The 21,305-nt window shown below is 40.2% G+C and overlaps 2 protein-coding genes across 2 annotated transcripts; both read left to right on the forward strand.

Moving 5' to 3' along the window:
- Positions 1-2,759: 2,759 nt before the first annotated feature.
- Positions 2,760-9,125, forward strand: LOC135473323 (alpha-L-fucosidase-like). Its single transcript, XM_064753171.1, has 8 exons — positions 2,760-3,115; positions 3,643-3,749; positions 4,287-4,417; positions 5,694-5,827; positions 6,241-6,338; positions 7,601-7,733; positions 8,234-8,404; positions 8,870-9,125. Exons 1-8 carry the CDS (start codon positions 2,760-2,762, stop codon positions 9,123-9,125), a joined length of 1,386 nt encoding a protein of 461 aa, XP_064609241.1.
- A 5,250-nt stretch (positions 9,126-14,375) lies between these two features.
- LOC135473324 (alpha-L-fucosidase-like) lies at positions 14,376-20,587 on the forward strand. Its single transcript, XM_064753172.1, has 8 exons — positions 14,376-14,731; positions 15,321-15,427; positions 15,940-16,070; positions 17,352-17,485; positions 18,106-18,203; positions 19,065-19,197; positions 19,699-19,869; positions 20,335-20,587. Exons 1-8 carry the CDS (start codon positions 14,376-14,378, stop codon positions 20,585-20,587), a joined length of 1,383 nt encoding a protein of 460 aa, XP_064609242.1.
- The last annotated feature ends 718 nt before the right edge of the window (positions 20,588-21,305 follow it).

A 21,305-nucleotide genomic window follows, 5' to 3' on the forward strand; every position in this document is an offset into this window, starting at 1 on the left:
GAAACTGAAGTGCCCGAGGAAAACCACAGGCATTTGGATAGTTACTGGCATAGTAACTTTCCAACATGTGACTTACACGTATACTTAGCTCGCTAACGCAGTGTAATGACCCAGGAATCTCTCACCAATGCGGTCGCTGTGAGTTCAAGTCCAGCTCATGCTGGCTTCCTCTCCGGTCCTACGTGGGAAAGTCTGGCAGCAACCTGCAGATGGTCGTGGGTTTCTCCCCGGGCTCTGCCCGGTTTCCACCCACCATAATGCTGGCCGCCGTCGTATAAGTGAAATATTCTGGAGTACAGCGTAAAATACCAATCAAATCAAATAAAACTTACACGTATACATGTACAGATATGCTCACCTTAATGGAGGCATAAAAGTTGTGTATGTTAAACGTTAGACAGTGCACACGGGCGTTAGACAGTGCAAAGGGGCGTTAGACTGTTCACACGGGCAATAGACGGTGCACACAGGCGTTAGATAGTGTACACGAGCGTTAGGCAGTGCAAACGGGCGATAGGAAATGCACACTGGCGATAGACAGTGCACACGAGCGTTAGACAGTGCACACGGGCGTTAGACTGTGCACACGGGCGCTAGACTGTTCACACGGGCAATAGACAGTGCACACGGGCGTTAGATAGTGTACACCGGCGTTAGGCAGTGCAAACGGGCGATAGGAAATGCACACGGGCGATAGACAGTGCAAACGGGCGTTAGACACTGTACACGGGCGTTGTCGACCCCCTTTTGTTAAAAAAAAAACACAAGAACAATGGTACAGCTAGCAAACTGCCTGTCGAAGGTCGGGTTTGAAACCTCGACTCCTGTCTACTACCAATAGAAGAGCGAGCATCTTAACCACCTTAGCCACATGCTCCTTGCTCCTTCAATATGTAGCATTTTAATTCAAACGATAAGAACTTTTCTGGCAGGAAACAAAAAGTAACCAATTTTCTACTTTCATTATGTTCGAACACTGATACTTACATCTGCACTACACATCAATCCATAGTTTATGGTGTAATATTTGGAGCCAAAAGCTCGCGCCGTCTCCGAGGGTAACAGTGAGAAGGTTCCCGAGAAGGACAGAAAGATCAGGAAGACCCAGATAAAGAAGAAGGGTTTGCCGCCAAACGGCCAATATGAATACTGCGAGCGACGTACAGACGCTCAGCTGCGCCACCTAGCGGAAAAATATAAACAAATATACCTGATCATCCTCGTCAGCACAGAGTTCAGATTTTCGGAACTTTTTAACCGATTTTGAACGGTAACACGGACACAGACGAAGTTGATATTTTGAGAAAAGTAATTATTTTTACTACTGTAATATAAAACCAAGAAATCGCTCGAATGTGTGCAGATCGATTTTTTACCAGAAATCTCCGTTACAGCCTCTTTAATGAAACCTGTTATATACAGAAATATGTTTTACCTTGAAACACGTTTTGTCACCAATATATCCCCAGAGTACTCGCCCTGCAGCGTTTCCCTCCGAGGGGAAGGCTCCGACATAAGCTAGGAATCTATCATCGTGGATGAACGTCTGAACATAAGCCTGCAAGAAAACAAGGTTAAGTTTGAATCTATAAAAAAGATATAGGAATATATATAGGGCTTATTTATTTGATGTATGTGATCAACTATATCTATGTATATATATTATCTCATATCAGACCAGTTTATGCGTGTAGAATCCAAAGCATCCCGACCATAATCCACCGCTCTTCTCTAGACACCTGATAATCCTCCTGGCTGAAAGCTGCAGCAGAACCAGTGAAAGCTGAATTCAAGTCCGTGACTTTAGTGTACATGACCAAATAGGCGTGGACAAGACTAACGCTTTATGCGTATTGGTCAGCTGAATTTTAAGAATGCTGGGGGTCTATTGATTTAGCTGGTGATACCACTGTTTTGAGTGCAAATGTGTGCGCACGCACTGCATGGGTCAAACAAAAGAAAACATGGTCATTTATGCCTTTGCGACAGCCAAGGACTCAACTCAGTTCTAGGCTTGGTACATATTTTCTTCTTCAAGTTTTCGACTTGGTTTTTTTTGGTTAGACAGTTATTTGATTGGTGTTTTACGCATACTTGAGAATATTTCACTTAAACAACAGTGACCAACATTATGATGGGAGGAAACCGGACAGAGCCTTGGGAAACCATTCCCATGTTGCTGGAAGACTTTCACACGTAGAGGAAGCCAGCATGACTAATTCATGCCACAGGTAACTCTACATACTTGAAGTGTTAAACCCATGGGTTACTCTTTAGAGCCACGTGTTTGTTGTGGTTGTTGTTCTTGAAATACTAGGCTATGTCTTCTTTCTTTGTTAAGGAATGTTTTTACTACCAAATTATTTATTTATTTATTTGATTGGTGTTCTCAAGAATATTTTATTTATACGACGGCGACCAGCATTATGGTGGGAGGAAACCGGTCAGAACCCGGGGAAAACCCACGAGCAGCCGCAGGTTCCTGCAGACCTTCCCACGTACCAAATTGAATGTAAAGATTTATGACAATATTAGGTCGTTCACTCAACTTATTCAACGTAATTCAAAATGGCGTCACCTTCGGCCGAGATCGTGTATCGCGTGTGAAGTCACTCTCTGAGAATGTGTACCGAATGACAAAGCGCTTCGTGTGTCTCCGTATGACCTCGCCAAATACCGCCGCTGGCAGCCTGCTCACAAACTACACACGGCTCAACACTTTTGTCCATATCAGTCGCTCTTGACCGAGCTGAGAAGCAATGGTTAAAGTCCTTTTCGCTAGCATCCCTATAGCCATCGGTTTCCTGTACATCTCAGGGGCAACGGCCGTTAAATACGAATCTAACTGGGCGTCATTAGATTCCCGCCCCTTACCCACCTGGTTTGATGAGGTGAAGTTTGGGGTTTTTATCTGCTGGGGCGTTTACTCGGTGCCGAGCTATGGGTCACCGTGGTTCTGGTGGTACTGGAAGGGAGTTAAATCCCCAGCGTACCAACAGTTTATGGAGAAGAATTATCCACCAGGCTTCACCTACGCAGATTTCGCTCCTCTCCTCAAGGCAGAGTTATTTGATCCAGATCAGTGGGCTGACATAATTGAGGCGTCTGGTGCCAAGTGAGTGAAAAACAAGGATTTAATGGAAAATCTTAGATAGTATCATGGGCTATCTGCTTAACAAAATTGAGGTGAAGTGTACAAAAATGTATAGGCCAAATCGACAGATGGAATGAATGAATGAATGCTTGAAGTACTTAATTTTTCAGTCATATGACGACGAGGAGTCATGAGTTGTGTGTACATATATTCCGTGTCTTCCATGACGACAAAGTGCTGCCACCATGGAGAAATCATGCCTGCCTGAGACACCAGACATGACACCCCACCAATTCACATTATACTGACACCAGGTCAACCAATCCCGTTTCCTTGCTCTAATCTATCCGTGCTGACAAGCAACAAGTACCATTTTTAAAGTCTTTGGTTTGTCCCAACCCGGCAGGAAACTCTCTCGTTCTCATTATGTGTATCTTTTCACTCTTTCGTTGTAACTTATACACAAGCTAACTTAAATTATATCCTGAAAATTTATCTATTCATGTTCTTTGGTTAAGACTAATTGAAGTGTTCATGTTTGGTTTCAGATATGTGGTAATAACCGCCAAACACCATGGGGGTTTTACTTTGTGGCCATCTGAGAATTCATGGAACTGGAATTCTGGGGATACCGGCCCTCATCGAGACCTTGTCGGTCAGGAAGTATTCTTCTAATCTGTACCCAAGCACCAATCCCCATCGTATCCAACAAAACGTCTCTGACGAACGCTCATTTCTTTACTTTTTACTAAAACCTTTTTCTAACGAATTCTCTGTGATGAGTTCCTCATACCTCTTTTGCATCTATATTCAGAATTCTGCTGGTAAAGTCTCATTTCCTCACACATTAAACAACAGGTTGATCATTTCTTCACCTTTCTTCCACCAATCATTTCTTCACCTTTATTCCACCAATCTTTTCTTCACCTTTATTCCACTGTCATTTCCACCCAAGTGCATAATCTTGCTGACAAAGCGTGATCCACTTTTACTTATATCTCTTCTCACCAATACTACAATTCTTACTACCAAGTGGCATAATATCCCAACCCCAGAGGATTTCATAGAATTTTATCAAAATCTCAAACCCAAAGTATCAGTTAAACTTGCTATGTGTTTTGATATATTTTATTTGACAGGTTATTAATGCTGCCTATGAACAGTGTTGAATGACTGTATATTTTACGTACAGGTGATCTTGCCACTGCCATTCGTAGAAAGCCTGGCATACATTATGGTGTGTATCACTCCATGTTTGAATGGTTCAACCCGCTGTACCTTCAAGACAAAGCCAACAACTTCACAACTAATGAATTTGTTAAGGTGGGTAGTTTTGTAACTACACTTGTGGGAATGTGTTTAGATAGATTGTTAGTGATACTCCAATATCTTCAGGCCAATTTTTGTCATTTTTTTGCAGAATTGGTTTTCTTCATATATTTGATCTCTGTTTTAACGCCGCGCGTGAATTTCTCTAACACGAAGGGAACTATTTTTTGGGTGGGGTAAAGTGAGCAGTACCGGAGCAATCATTGCCCTTCGTCAAGTGTGCCAGACAAACCTCTTGCTGCATATTCAGCCATTGCTAGATTTGACCTCACCGAGAACTGTAAGAGCACCACCATTACTTCATGAAATATTTCATACCAGACGTATATTTTATCCCTAGATGTAGAACATGTCAAATTGATTGACCCCATTTATGGTGACCTGGCCAAAAAGTCATTAAACACTTGTATTGTCTGGTTTATCTATAAAGAGATAAAACATTGTCTATGTTCATGTCGCGTTATCAGTAAAAACCTGTTTCAGCAGAGAAATACAAGCCTGACACATCAACTTTTAGCTTACGCTGCATATTTCGTCAAGTTATTTAAAAATGTCGAGAATGGTTGAAGATAGCTTCCCTCTGATGGTTTATTAAAGTAACGATTCTCTGAGGAGATAAGAGTACGGTTATATAACTATTGGTGAAACCAGCATCATTTTGTCTTGAACACACACAAAACACTTGTGTTGTATGAAAAAAGGCATGTTAATATCAACGTCAAGTCCGACATTCCTATACCATTCGTAGTCTGTAAAGGGCGTTCCAAGTCGACAATCGCAAGATCCATTTCCACAACAACGTTTAACACTAACTCCCGAAGACAAAGGTATCTAAGAAATTATACAAATAAGAAATAAAGCCGGTAACACACAAGAGAGAAGCGGTCATCAGTTTTCAATGATGCCGGGCAGACAATGAATGTTCCAGGGATGAATTCCATATCAAAGTTCAAATGTTAAGGCATAGGCATGTTTGTGTAGGGATAACACATTTGTGTGCTGAATGAAACAACACATTGTTGTGTTAGATTTCAACAGAAGTGTTTTTTGAGTGAAGAACATCCTTCCTCGCAGCAATATTTACAGCAATGTCGTTGTTTGCACACTTTCACACCTTTAAGTTGATAAACTTAGGGTTGACCGTCTCTTTAGGCAATGATTGATGTCATTGTTTAAGTCATAACAAAATAACATCACATGTACGTCGCGATGAGTATAGACACCAGGAGGGTAACCTTTTTAGTTGTCATTATTTTTCTTTTCATTTCAGACAAAGACAATGCCGGAGTTGTACGATCTGGTCAACAGATACAAACCGGAAGTGATTTATTCCGATGGCGACTGGGAGGCACCGGATACTTACTGGAACTCAACCGGGTTTTTAGCCTGGCTCTATAATGACAGGTAGCAACTTGACATCGTGTTTAAGAACCGTTCTGTAATATCAGATATTTGTTGTGGTACCATAAAACGGTTCTATAACAACGGACTTATGCCGAACTCAAGAATATTTTACTTACACGAGCAATATTTAGGTATTTCTAACAAGGATACCGTCATTTAGAACTATGCTTTAGTAACGTGAAGACCAAAAACAGACAATCATGAAATGAAGTTTATAAGCTGGAACAATCATTTTTCATTTCAAAATACAGAACTTCAGATAAACTATCGTTCTCTGGTGATCAGATTGTCGACGCAAATACAGCCTCATGTATGTAGATGTACGTTTCAATGTTTGGGGTTCACAAATTATGTACACAATGTTATATTTACAATCACCTTCTTCTTGGAACCTACCACACTATATTTTACAGCCCGGTGAAGGATACAGTGGCTGTAAATGACAGGTGGGGGAATGGTACATCCTGTCGACATGGAGGATACTATGACTGTATGGACAGATATTCTCCAGGTAAGATAAACATTATATATTCAAAGCTCAAAAGTAGAACCGAAAACGTGTAAAACTTTGATATTTTAAAGCATACCAAATTAAATGTTGTTTCTGGTTGGAATGTTGTTGTTCATACTTGTGACTTGGTTTCTGGTTAGGGTATTGTTGTTCACACTTGCGACTTGGTTTCTGGTTAGGGTATTGTCATTCATACTGGCGACTTGGTTTCTGGTTGGGGTATTTTTGTTTATACGTTCGATGTGGTTTCTGGTTAGGGTATTGTCATTCACACTGACAGCTTGGTTTCTGGTTAGGGTATTGTTGTTCGTACTGGCGAGTTGGTTTCTGGTTGTAATATTTTTGTTCATACTGGCGACCTGATTTCTGGTTAGGGTATTGTCATTCAAGCGGGTAACTTGTTTTCTGGTTAGAGTACTGTTTTTCATACTTGCGACTTTGTTTCTGGTTAGGGTATTGTTGTTCATATTGACGACTTGGTTTCTGGTTAGGGTATTGACGTTCATACTAGCAACTTGGCTTTTTTTAGGATATTGTTTTTCATATTGGTGACCTGGTTTCTGGTTTGAACGCTATTGTTCATATTTGGCGAACAAGTTTCTGGTTTGAATACTGTTGTTTCGACTCGCGACCTGACATCTGATCCACATATCTGATGCGGAAAAACATATAACTGAATGAGTCTTCTTAACGGTGGGAAAAAAACATGAAAATTACATTAAGTTCAGAAGAAAGACTGCCAAAAGTTAGCTGTAGATCTCGTCTTCATTATTTTTTTTTTTCGGTTTTCCTTTAAACAGAAAATGACACTGGAAAATAATTTTTGTATGGTGGATATCTGGGACCACCTCTAGGCATATGTTGTCTTTTACAAACCTTGAACCCAGCGCTTTGTATACAAAGTGTTCAGTACAAGTTGAGGTTTACATTCAAATGTATTTATTACTTGAGTTTTTGTTCAAACCTATAAATCATATGTTAACATCGGTGTACTTGATCCATTTATGATATCAGATGAAAAAACTGATTCCGTTGTCATTGCTGAACCATTGACAAAATCTTTCCTTCACAGTTAATAAAGCTACACTCGCAACGAGTTTACTTTATAACATCACAGTATATAGAAAGCAAATTTAGGTAATTAAGCCCTTTTTAGCAGCCCCAAAAGGTTGGTCTACACTACACCAGTTTATTTGGAACAAGTACTGTCTTGAGTCTTAATGTGCTGGACGTCAACCTAAGTTCTGATTTTCTGTCTACAGGCGTTCTACAATCTCACAAGTGGGAGAATGCCATGACGATTGACCGGAAGTCGTGGGGTTACCGCAGAGAGGCTCCCCTGGCTGATTACCTCAACATGGACCATTTAACACAGCTTATGGCCGAGACGGTCAGGTAAGCAAGTGGAAGAGTAATTCCAAACTGATTGCTTGATTGATTAGTGTGTAACGCTGAGCTGAAGAATATTCACTTATAAGACGGCGGTCAGGTTTATGGGTAAATAAAGCTGCTGTGCCCGGTGTAATCCACCAACCTTCATGATACACTTCCTGCCCCAAAATCCTTGCCCCCCTGACAGCTACAGTGAACCAACACCTTTGTTTTCCGGTCCACGCTGATTGACAATCATCAGTTCCACGCCTTTATTACCGTACCTTTCTGTTCCACCTGTAAATGAGTTTAACTTTCTGCTTCACTTCTTATAGCAACTTTTTTTTATTTGTAATGATAAATTCATTATGATGTCCAGTTACACAGCTCAGAGTAACTTACTTTCTGTTTCCAGTTCTGACCGTAACTAATTGATAGTCATCAGTTACTTTTTTGTTATAATTCTGGAGGTAACTTTTACTTTCTGTCTCAGTTGTGATGGTAACTTTTACTTTCTGTTTCAGTTGTGGAGGTAACTTACTGATGAATATCGGTCCCACGCATGACGGTCGCATTGTTCCCATTTATGAGGAGAGACTCCGAGACATGGGAGCCTGGTTGAAGGTCAACGGCGAGGCGATCTATGGCACAAAGCCCTGGGCACATCAGAACGACTCTGTGACACCGGGAGTGTGGTAAGATTTACTTACTGTATTGGTTCTAAAGTAAGACAGAACATCCAATACTCATTCAGCTCGAATTACAGAACTCCACATCTGCCTGTATTACACCCTTAAACCCGACTTTCAAGTTATGCCAAATTATTACAACAAAGTAAAATATAATTGAACCCTGTGCCAAGTTGTATTTATTTTTTTCATTTCGTAATGGGACTCAAACAACAAAATTGCACATTCATTGTGGGAAATTCGACATATCTGTTTACATTACACTTTTTAACAAGAGTTTCAAATAATATGACATTGTTGCAACAAATTAAATTAGTTCTCATTACTTTCATTTGGTAAAGGCATAGTGTTCTACATATAAGCAATTCATTTTCTAGCTTTTTATATAGAGAAAGAATACAACACTAGACTCACGAAAATTTGAATCTCTATCACATTATTTGGTCAAAAATTACTGCTTGTATTTTACAGGTATACGTCCAAGATTGACATCACACAAACCTTTGTCTACGCCATCTTCCTGGATTGGCCAGAGAAGGGTTCTCTTTTCTTACAAGATGTCTCTCCTAACTCTCAAACCAGAGTCACCTTGCTGGGATATGAAGGAGAGTTTGATTGGCAGCCAGGAACTTCAGGGGGCATAACTGTTGAGATCCCGCCTATTCCTATAAATAGGATGCCGTGTAAATGGGCATGGACATTAAAGTTCCAGAATCTTGTATTGTGATTCTGCTTTAATACATGGTTTCCTGATGAACTTTATTGATCTTTTCGATGTTTTATTTAAATGTACTTTTCCTGTCAATATCTACCAGGTGTCTTTCTCGTCCTCTAATAAACTTCAAAGACTAAATAGATGTTAAAATTTGGCGAATAGGGCGTTTAGGCTGAATCAAAAATAAATATATAAATAAATGAGTAAATGTCACTTTTTTCTGTATTACCCTTTGAGTAGCGAAGTATTGTGCTAGAGGTTTCTTATATAAGTAATCCTACATGACGAGGTGGTTCCTTCTGCGTTGGAGCTTACTACCTCTACCAATAACCCTGGCTACCATAATATAAGTAGTGTAAAGGAGTACGACACAAAGTGCATCGAGTTTAATATTCTGAAAGGATTGTTGTGGCCGCCGTTATACTTAACAATGCTACATCTATATGAAAGACACATATGTTAGGACATGATACCTTACGTGGTTGTCCACCCAGAATACGTTACCGGACAAATACATGGCTATACATCTGTAAAATGTAAAGCCCATCGAATGGGATTATTAAAAATGGTAATTTCGGTACAGATTTGATTAGTATTGGTCACTCTTATGCAGTATAGAAATACATACTTTATTACGGTTCAACACTGTTCAAATTCGGATATATTTCTTTTAAAATAACAATAAGCAGTTTTTTCCAATAGTAAAATGCGTCTTCAGAATTAAAGCTGATTAATCAAATTCCTGGATGTATTCTTGATAGCTATAGTGCTTTCCAAGAAGTAAAATCACGGATAGGTATATGTCGCTAAAGAGATTCTGAATTGAAAATGACACCCATGGAACAAGTACTTGTCAAGTACAAGTATAATATATAAAAACGACACCCATAGAACAAGTACTTGTCAAGTACAAGTTTTATTGATGAAAATGACACCCATGGAACAAGTACTTGGCAAGTACAAGTATAATTAATTCATTCATTAATAAGGAAGGGCTTTTCTGCAGTACTCTAACATACACGTACATGTGCTGGAAAGCCCACTTAAACAACATAGTGGCAAACATTACCACTAGCAATTTCACAGATTCAAACAAATTTTGACAGAGACTCCTCTGTTGTAATTGTACTCAAGTTTATTCCACTTATACATCAATAAGATGACTTGAGAAAGGAAGCCTGGGAAACTGTCTGTAAAAGGTTTAGGATTTCCATCAAGAGCAATCTTCCAAACTGGATCTCTTGTCTCTATAAAGTCAATAAGTAATCATCCCTTCTGAATGACGGTCATTTCCCGGCCTCGTCAAGAGTTTGTCTGGACACACAGCTTATCCACTTAGGGGGACAGGTCTTTTGTCTTTCTTTGTTAACCGCCTTCTGAAACAATGAAAGTTCCTCTCGTCATCAATGGCTGGTCTGCCCGCTTGCTCTCCATACATATCCACAAATGCATGTCGATTTTTCACCAACTTCTAAACCAGGGGAAGTTTCCTCGTCGTCAAGGTTATATTGGGTCACACACCCAGCAAGCCTATCCACCTGAAAGAAGGATGTTTTGCTGTATTTGTCATCACTGCCTTCAAGCATATCCACTGTGAGTTATGCTCTCCAGTAAAGGGACCTCTCCAGTTCTATAGCTACTCTCCATATTCCTGGCTGTGTTTCATTACGGATCACGCTTTATAAATGTAAAGAAGAAAAAGACCTGTAAAGAGAGAGGGTTTACATTTGTAGCATTTGAAGAAAGAAGAGATGAATTTGTAAAGTTTGAACTTTATTTCTAAATGGTATCGTCGCAAGGCGTGGAATGGCAACAGGTCGGATTTCACTGGGTAGATATGACCACTGGCCAACTATCAGACTGTCTACGCTGCTCTGGTTCTACTATTTATGTTTTAATCTTTTATACAGGATTATTCTAACTAATGGAGAACGGCAGCATGGATGAATTCTTGTGGAAGGCGCCCGCTCCAGAAGAAACCTTTGTCCAGCTGCCAGACCGTACTCACAAACGTCTTTACCTAAGTCCGAAGTCAAATCAAAAATATACCTTTCCAAAGTGAACCTTTGCCGTCTTTAAAATCTTACCGATCACCTCTGGATGTAAAAAAAAACGTACTCACCTAGGCAGACAAAACCCGCCGTAGTTACAAACATCCAATCGTATCCAAGTAACGACTGCCTTTGGGATTTCAAAATGGCGCCGGCAACACCTGCTATACTCTAGAAAAAATTGTGCAATGATTATTTCTGGGATCCCTATTTACAGTAATTAGGCAAGAGGCGCTACATAATTGAGAATAATGGTTGTCTTCCTCTCCATAAAGATATTATCAAGGAACTCCAGTGTTTGATGCAAGCCATAATGCCACAGAAATGCATTATATCCATGGCACGAACAGTATCTAATATGTCACCTATCGCAAAGTGAATTTTATATTTGTTTATCCATTTTACTGGTGTGTAACAGCGTTGTCCAGAACTTTTTTCATGAAGGTGGGCAGGAAACTGAAGTGCCCGAGGAAAACCACAGGCATTTGGATAGTTACTGGCATAGTAACTTTCCAACATGTGACTTACACGTATACTTAGCTCGCTAACGCAGTGTAATGACCCAGGAATCTCTCACCAATGCGGTCGCTGTGAGTTCAAGTCCAGCTCATGCTGGCTTCCTCTCCGGTCCTACGTGGGAAAGTCTGGCAGCAACCTGCAGATGGTCGTGGGTTTCTCCCCGGGCTCTGCCCGGTTTCCACCCACCATAATGCTGGCCGCCGTCGTATAAGTGAAATATTCTGGAGTACAGCGTAAAATACCAATCAAATCAAATAAAACTTACACGTATACATGTACAGATATGCTCACCTTAATGGAGGCATAAAAGTTGTGTATGTTAAACGTTAGACAGTGCACACGGGCGTTAGACAGTGCAAAGGGGCGTTAGACTGTTCACACGGGCAATAGACGGTGCACACAGGCGTTAGATAGTGTACACGAGCGTTAGGCAGTGCAAACGGGCGATAGGAAATGCACACTGGCGATAGACAGTGCACACGAGCGTTAGACAGTGCACACGGGCGTTAGACTGTGCACACGGGCGCTAGACTGTTCACACGGGCAATAGACAGTGCACACGGGCGTTAGATAGTGTACACCGGCGTTAGGCAGTGCAAACGGGCGATAGGAAATGCACACGGGCGATAGACAGTGCAAACGGGCGATAGACACTGTACACGGGCGTTGTCGACCCCCTTTTGTTAAAAAAAAAACACAAGAACAATGGTACAGCTAGCAAACTGCCTGTCGAAGGTCGGGTTTGAAACCTCGACTCCTGTCTACTACCAATAGAAGAGCGAGCATCTTAACCACCTTAGCCACATGCTCCTTGCTCCTTCAATATGTAGCATTTTAATTCAAACGATAAGAACTTTTCTGGCAGGAAACAAAAAGTAACCAATTTTCTACTTTCATTATGTTCGAACACTGATACTTACATCTGCACTACACATCAATCCATAGTTTATGGTGTAATATTTGGAGGCAAAAGCTCGCGCCGTCTCCGAGGGTAACAGTGAGAAGGTTCCCGAGAAGGACAGAAAGATCAGGAAGACCCAGATAAAGAAGAAGGGTTTGCCGCCAAACGGCCAATATGAATACTGCGAGCGACGTACAGACGCTCAGCTGCGCCACCTAGCGGAAAAATATAAACAAATATACCTGATCATCCTCGTCAGCACAGAGTTCAGATTTTCGGAACTTTTTAACCGATTTTGAACGGTAACACGGACACAGACGAAGTTGATATTTTGAGAAAAGTAATTATTTTTACTACTGTAATATAAAACCAAGAAATCGCTCGAATGTGTGCAGATCGATTTTTTACCAGAAATCTCCGTTACAGCCTCTTTAATGAAACCTGTTATATACAGAAATATGTTTTACCTTGAAACACGTTTTGTCACCAATATATCCCCAGAGTACTCGCCCTGCAGCGTTTCCCTCCGAGGGGAAGGCTCCGACATAAGCTAGAAATCTATCATCGTGGATGAACGTCTGAACATAAGCCTGCAAGAAAACAAGGTTAAGTTTGAATCTATAAAAAAGATATAGGAATATATATAGGGCTTATTTATTTGATGTATGTGATCAACTATATCTATGTATATATATTATCTCATATCAGACCAGTTTTTGCGTGTAAAATCCAAAGCATCCCGACCATAATCCACCGCTCTTCTCTAGACACCTGATAATCCTCCTGGCTGAAAGCTGCAGCAGAACCAGTGAAAGCTGAATTCAAGTCCGTGACTTTAGTGTACATGACCAAATAGGCGTGGACAAGACTAACGCTTTATGCGTATTGGTCAGCTGAATTTTAAGAATGCTGGGGGTCTATTGATTTAGCTGGTGATACCACTGTTTTGAGTGCAAATGTGTGCGCACGCACTGCATGGGTCAAACAAAAGAAAACATGGTCATTTATGCCTTTGCGACAGCCAAGGATTCAACTCAGTTCTAGGCTTGGTACATATTTTCTTCTTCAAGTTTTCGACTTGGTTTTTTTTGGTTAGACAGTTATTTGATTGGTGTTTTACGCATACTTGAGAATATTTCACTTAAACAACAGTGACCAACATTATGATGGGAGGAAACCGGACAGAGCCTTGGGAAACCATTCCCATGTTGCTGGAAGACTTTCACACGTAGAGGAAGCCAGCATGACTAATTCATGCCACAGGTAACTCTACATACTTGAAGTGTTAAACCCATGGGTTACTCTTTAGAGCCATGTGTTTGTTGTGGTTGTTGTTCTTGAAATACTAGGCTATGTCTTCTTTCTTTGTTAAGGAATGTTTTTACTACCAAATTATTTATTTATTTATTTGATTGGTGTTCTCAAGAATATTTTATTTATACGACGGCGACCAGCATTATGGTGGGAGGAAACCGGTCAGAACCCGGGGAAAACCCACGAGCAGCCGCAGGTTCCTGCAGACCTTCCCACGTACCAAATTGAATGTAAAGATTTATGACAATATTAGGTCGTTCACTCAACTTATTCAACGTAATTCAAAATGGCGTCACCTTCGGCCGAGATCGTGTATCGCGTGTGAAGTCACTCTCTGAGAATGTGTACCGAATGACAAAGCGCTTCGTGTGTCTCCGTATGACCTCGCCAAATACCGCCGCTGGCAGCCTGCTCACAAACTACACACGGCTCAACACTTTTGTCCATATCAGTCGCTCTTGACCGAGCTGAGAAGCAATGGTTAAAGTCCTTTTCGCTAGCATCCCTATAGCCATCGGTTTCCTGTACATCTCAGGGGCAACGGCCGTTAAATACGAATCTAACTGGGCGTCATTAGATTCCCGCCCCTTACCCACCTGGTTTGATGAGGTGAAATTTGGGGTTTTTATCTGCTGGGGCGTTTACTCTGTGCCAAGCTATGGGTCACCGTGGTTCTGGTGGTACTGGAAGGGAGTTAAATCACCAGCGTTCCAACAGTTTATGGAGAAGAATTATCCACCAGGCTTCACCTACGCAGATTTCGCTCCTCTCCTCAAGGCAGAGTTATTTGATCCAGATCAATGGGCTGACATAATTGAGGCGTCAGGTGCCAAGTGAGTGAAAAACAAGGATTTAATGGGAAATCTTAGATAGTATCATGGGCTATCTGCTTAACAAAATTGAGGTGAATTGTACAAAATGTATAGGCCAAATCGACCGATGGAATGAATGAACAAACGCTTGAAGTTTAGCGTCGTACTTAATTTTTCAGTCATATGACGACGACGAGTCATGAGTTGTGTGTGTATATATTCCGTGTCTTCCATGACGACAAAGTGCTGCCACCAAGGAGGAATCAAGCTTGCCTAAGACACCAAACATGACACCCCACCAATTCCCATTATATTGACACCATGTCAACCAATATCGTTTCCTTGCTCTAATCTATCCGTGCTGACAAGCAACAAGTACCATTTTTAAAGTCTTTGGTTTGGCCCAAACCGGCAGAAAACTCTGTCGTTCTTATAATGGGCATCTTTTCACTCTTTCGTTGTAACTTATACACAAGCCAACTTAAATTATATCCTGAAAATTTTTTGATTCATGTGTTTTCATCCCATTACATCAGTCTGTACTAGCGATTGGCATTCGCGGTCCTAAAACTCCGTAAAGACTAATCGAAGTGTCCATGTTTTGTTTCAGATATGTGGTACTAACCACCAAACACCATGAGGGTTTCACTTTGTGGCCATCTGAGAATTCATGGAACTGGAATTCTGGGGATACCGGACCTCATCGGGACCTTGTCGGTAAGGAAGTATTCTTCAAAACGTCTCTGACGAACGCTTATTTCTTTACTTTTTACTAAACCCTTTTTCTAACGATTTCTCTGTGATGAGTCACTCATACCTCTTTTGCATCTATCTTCAGAATTCTGCTGGTAAAGCCTCATTTCCTCACACATTAAACAACACGTTGATCATTTCTTCACCTTTCTTCCACCAATCATTTCTTCACCTTTATGCCACCCATCATTTCTTCACCTTTACTCCACCAATCATTTCTTCATCTTCATTCCACTGTCATTTCTGCACCTTTATTCCACCAATCATCTGTACACCTTTATTCTACCAATCATTTCTACACCTTAATTCCACCAAAGTGTCAGATTATCCCAACCCCAGAGGATTTCATAAAATTTTATCAAAATCTCAAACTCAAGGTATTAGTTAAACTTGATATGTGTTTTGATGTATTTTGTTTGACAGATTATTAATGCTGCCTATGAACAGTGTTGAATGACTGTCTATTTTACGTACAGGTGATCTTGCCACCGCCATTCGTAGAAAGCCTGGCATACATTATGGTGTGTATCACTCCATGTTTGAATGGTTCAACCCGCTGTACCTTCAAGACAAAGCCAACAACTTCACAACTAATGAATTTGTTAAGGTGGGTAGTTTTGTAACTACACTTGTGGGAATGTGTTTAGATAGATTGTTAGTGATACCCCAATTTCTTTAGGCCAATTTTTGTCATTTTTTTCCAGAATTGGTTTTCTTCATATATTTGATCTCTGTTTTAACGCCACGCGTGAATTTCTCTTACACGAAGGGGACTATTTTTTGGGTGGGGTAAAATGGGCAGTACCGGAGAAATCATTGCCCTTCGTCAAGTGTGCCAGAAAAACCTCTTGCTGCATACTCAGCCATTGCTAGATTCGACGTCACCGAGAACTGCAAGAGCACCACCATTACTTCATGAAATATTTCATACTAGACGTCCCTAGATGTCCCTAGATGTAGGACATGTCAAATTGATTGACCCCATTTATGGTGACCTGGCCAAAAAGTCACTAAACACCTGTATTGTCTGGTTTATCTATAAAGAGATAAAACATTGTCTATGTTCATGTCGTGTTATCAGTAAAAACCTGTTTCAGCAGAGAAATACAAGTCTGACACATCAACTTTTAGCTTAAGCTGCATATTTCGTCAAGTTATTTAAAAATGTCGAGAATGGTTGAAGATAGTTTCTCTCTGATGGTTTATTAAAGTAACGATTCTCTGAGGAGATAAGAGTACGGTTATATAACTATTGGTGAAACCAGCATCATTTTGTCTTGAACACACACAAAACACTTGTGTTGTATGAAAAAGGCATGTTAATATCAGCGTCAAGTCCGACATTCCTATACCATTCGTAGTCCGTAAAGGGCGTTCCAAGTCGATAATCGCAAGATCCATTTCCACAACAACGTTTAACACTAACTCCCGAAGACAAAGGTGTCTAAGAAATTATGCAAATAAGAAAAAAAGCCGGTAACACACAAGACAGAAGCGGTCATCAGTTTTCAATGATGCCGGGCAGACAATGAATATTCCAGGCATGAATTCCATATCAAAGTTCAGATGTTAAGGCATAGACTTGTTTGTGTAGGGGTAAGACATTTGTGTGCTGAATGAAACAACACGTTGTTGTGTTAGACTTCAACAGAAGTGTTTTTTGAGTGAAGAATATCCTTCCTCGCAGCAATATTTACAGCAATGTCGTTGTTTGTACACTTTCACACCTTTAAGTTGATAAACTTAGGATTTACCGTCTCTTTAGGCAATGCTTGATGTCATTGTTTAAGTCATAACAAAATAACATCACATGTACGTCGCGATGAGTATAGACACCAGGAGGGTAACTTTTGTAGTTGTCATTATTTTGTTTTATTTTTCATTTCAGACAAAGACAATGCCGGAGTTGTACGATCTGGTCAACAGATACAAACCGGAAGTGATTTATTCCGATGGCGACTGGGAGGCACCGGATACTTACTGGAACTCAACCGGGTTTTTAGCCTGGCTCTATAATGACAGGTAGCAACTTGACATCGTGTTTAAGAACCCTTCTGTAATAGCAGATATCTGTTGTGGTACCATAAAACGGTTCTATAACAAGGGATTTATGCCGAACTCAAGAATATTTTACTTACACTAGCACCATTAAGGTATTTCTAACAAGAAAACAGTCTTTTAGAATTATGCTTTAGTAACGGGAAGACCAAAAACAGACAATCATGAAATGAAGTTTATAAGCTGGAGCTGCGGCTGCCGTCAGTTCAAGTCCAGCTCATGCTGGCTTCCTCTCCGGCCGTATGTGGGAATGCCTTCCAGCGGATGGTCGTTTGTTTTTCCCAGGCTCTGCCCGGTTTCCTCCCACCATAATGCTGGTCGCCGTCGTATAAGTGAAATATTCTTGAGTACAGGATAAAATACCAATCAATGAATAAATAACTAAATAAGCTGGAATAATTATTTTTCATTTCAAAATACAGAACTTCAGGTAAACTATCGTTCGCTGGTGATCAGATTCTTGACGCAAATACAACCTCATGTATGTAGATGTACGTTTCAATGTTTGGGGTTCACAAATTATGTACACAATGTTATATTTACGCTCACCTTCCTCTTGGAATCTGCCACACTATATTTTACAGCCCGGTGAAGGATACAGTGGCTGTAAATGACAGGTGGGGGAATGGTACGTCCTGTCGACATGGAGGATACTATGACTGTATGGACAGATATTCTCCAGGTAAGATAAACATTATATATTCAGAGCTCAAAAGTAGAACCGAAAACGTGTAAAACTTTGATATTTTAAAGCATACCAAATTAAATGTTGTTTCTGGTTGGAATGTTGTTGTTCATACTTGTGACTTGGTTTCTGGTTAGGGTATTGTTGTTCGTACTGGCGAATTGGTTTCTGGTTTGAACGCTATTGTTCATATTTGGCGAACAAGTTTCTGGTTTGAATACTCTTGCTGACATCTGATCCACATATCTGATGCGTAAAAGCATATAACTGAATGAGTATTGTTAAAGGTGGAAAAACGTGAAAATTACATAAAGTTCAGAAGAAAGAGGGCAAAAAGTTAGTTGTGGATCTGTTCTGCATTATTTTTTTTCGGTTTTCCTTTAAACAGAAAATGACACTGGAAAATAATTTTTATATGTTGGATATCTGGGACCACCTCTAAGCATATATTGTCTTTTACAAACCTTGAACCCGGCGCTTTGTATGCAAAGTGTTCAGAACAAATTGAGGTTTACATTCAAATGTATTTATTACTTGAGTTTTTGTTCAAACCTATAAATCATATGTTACCATCGGTCTACTTGATCCACTTATGATATCAGATGAAAAAACTGATTCCGTTGTCATTGCTGAACCATTGACAAAATCTGTCCTTCACAGTTAATAAAGCTACACTCGCAACGAGTTTACTTTATTATATAACGGTATATTAAAAGCAAATGTCGGGAATTACTGTCTCCAGCTCTTTTTAGCAGCCCTAAAAGTTTGGTCTACACTACACCAGTTTATTTGGAACAAGTACTGTCTTGAGTCTTAATGTGCTGGACGTCAGCCTAAGTTCTGATTTTCTGTCTACAGGCGTACTACAATCTCACAAGTGGGAGAATGCCATGACGATTGACCGGAAGTCGTGGGGTTACCGCAGAGAGGCTCCCCTGGCTGATTACCTCAACATGGACCATTTAACACAGCTTATGGCCGAGACGGTCAGGTGAGCAAGTGGAAGAGTAATTCCAAACTGATTGCTCGATTGATTAGTGTTTAACGCCGAGGTGAAGAATATTCACTTATAAGACGGCGGTCAAGTTTATGGGTAAATGAAGCTGTTGTGCCCGGTGTAATCCACCAACCTTCCTGACAATCTTCCTGCCCCAAAAACCGTGCCCCCCTGACAGCTACAGTGAACCAACGCCTTTGTTTTCCGGTCCAGGCTGATTGACAATCATCAGTTCCACGCCTTTATTACCGTACCTTTCTGTTTCACTTGTGAAAGAAACTAACTTTCTGCTTCACTTCTTATATTAACTTTTTTCCTGTTTGTAATGGTAAATTCATTATGATGTCCAGTTACACAGCTCAGAGTAACTTACTTTCTGTTTCCAGTTCTGACCGTAACTAACTGATGGTCATCAGTTACTTTTTTGTTTTAATTCTGGAGGTAACTTTTACTTTCTGTCTCAGTTGTGATGGTAACTTTTACTTTCTGTTTCAGTTGTGGCGGTAACTTACTGATGAATATCGGCCCCACACACGACGGTCGCATTGTTCCCATCTATGAGGAGCGACTCCGAGACATGGGAGCCTGGTTGAAGGTCAACGGCGAGGCGATCTATGGCACAAAACCCTGGGCACATCAGAACGACTCTGTGACACCGGGAGTGTGGTAAGATTTACTTACTGTATTGGTTGTAAAGTAAGACAGAACATCCAATACTCATTTAGCTCGAATTACAGAACTCCACATCTGCCTGTATTACACCCTTAAACCCGACTTTCAAGTTATGCCAAATTATTACAACAAATTAAAATATAATTGAACCCTGTGCCAAGTTGTATTTATTTTTTTCATTTCGTAATGGGACTCAAACAACAAAATTGCACATTCATTGCGGGAAATTCGACATATCTGTTTACATTACACTTTTTAACAAGAGTTTCAAATAATATGACATTGTTGCAAGAAATTGAATTAGTTCTCATTACTTTCATTTGGTATAGGCATAGTGTTCTACATATAAGCAATTCATTTTCTAGCTTTTTATATAGAGAAAGAATACAACACTAGACTCACGAAAATTTGAATCTCTATCACATTATTTGGTCAAAAATTACTGCTTGTATTTTACAGGTATACGTCCAAGATTGACATCACACAAACCTTTGTCTACGCCATCTTCCTGGATTGGCCAGAGAAGGAATCTCTTTTCTTACAAGATGTCTCTCCTAACTCTCAAACCAGAATCACCTTGCTGGGATATGACGGAGAGTTTGATTGGCAGCCAGGAACTTTAGGGGGCATAACTGTTGAGATCCCGCCTATTCCTATAAATAGGATGCCGTGTAAATGGGCATGGACATTAAAGTTCCAGAATCTTGTATAGTGATTCTGCTTTAATACATGGTTTCCTATGTAAATGAGTAAATAAATGAGTAAATGTCACTTTTTTCTGTATATCTAATGGATTTTCACTTTACCCTTTGAGTAACCAAGTATTGTGCTAGAGGTTTCTTATATAAGTAAGCCTACATGACGAGGTAGTACAAGTATAATTGATGAAAATGACACCCATGGAACAAGTACTTGACAAGTACAAGTATAATTCATTTATTCATTAATAAGGACGGGCTTTTCTGCAGTACTCTAACATACATGTACATGTGCTGGAAAGCCCACTTAAACAACATAGTGGCAAACATTACCACTAGCAATTTCACAGATTCAAACAAATTTGGACTGAGACTCATCTGTATATCTTTCTTGTAATTGTACTCAAGTTTATTCCACTTATACATCAATAAGAAGATTTGAGAGAAGAAGCCTGGAAAATCACAGGCTTCGCCTAGACAAGGTCGACGATGTAGAATGCCAGCAGGGTAAATCCTTTACCAAGATGCATAGATGACAAAATACTGTTTTTTCCTCGACTAATATCAATTCATATTTATCCTAATAAACTGACAACTCCACATGTTACTCTAAATAGATCCATTGAACGGTAGTCCTCTTAATCCATTTAAACGGTAACTTAACTGTCTGTAAAATGTTTCGGATTTCCAAGAAGAACAATCTTCCAAACTGGATCTCTTGTCTCTATAAAG

Source organism: Liolophura sinensis, chromosome 8 (assembly GCF_032854445.1).
Source record: "Liolophura sinensis isolate JHLJ2023 chromosome 8, CUHK_Ljap_v2, whole genome shotgun sequence".
NCBI classification, from domain to species: Eukaryota; Metazoa; Mollusca; class Polyplacophora; order Chitonida; family Chitonidae; genus Liolophura; species Liolophura sinensis.

Coding starts and splice junctions, on each gene's coding strand:
- LOC135473324 (XM_064753172.1), top strand. CDS start 14,376: ATGGTTAAAGTCCTTTTCGCTAGCATCCCTATAGCCATCGGTTTCCTG. Junction 15,428..15,939: donor ACCTCATCGGGACCTTGTCG/GTAAGGAAGTAT, acceptor TTTTACGTACAG/GTGATCTTGCCACCGCCATT. Junction 19,198..19,698: donor CTTATGGCCGAGACGGTCAG/GTGAGCAAGTGG, acceptor TTTCTGTTTCAG/TTGTGGCGGTAACTTACTGA.
- LOC135473323 (XM_064753171.1), top strand. CDS start 2,760: ATGGTTAAAGTCCTTTTCGCTAGCATCCCTATAGCCATCGGTTTCCTG. Junction 3,116..3,642: donor ATTGAGGCGTCTGGTGCCAA/GTGAGTGAAAAA, acceptor GTTTGGTTTCAG/ATATGTGGTAATAACCGCCA. Junction 4,418..5,693: donor CAACTAATGAATTTGTTAAG/GTGGGTAGTTTT, acceptor TTTTCATTTCAG/ACAAAGACAATGCCGGAGTT.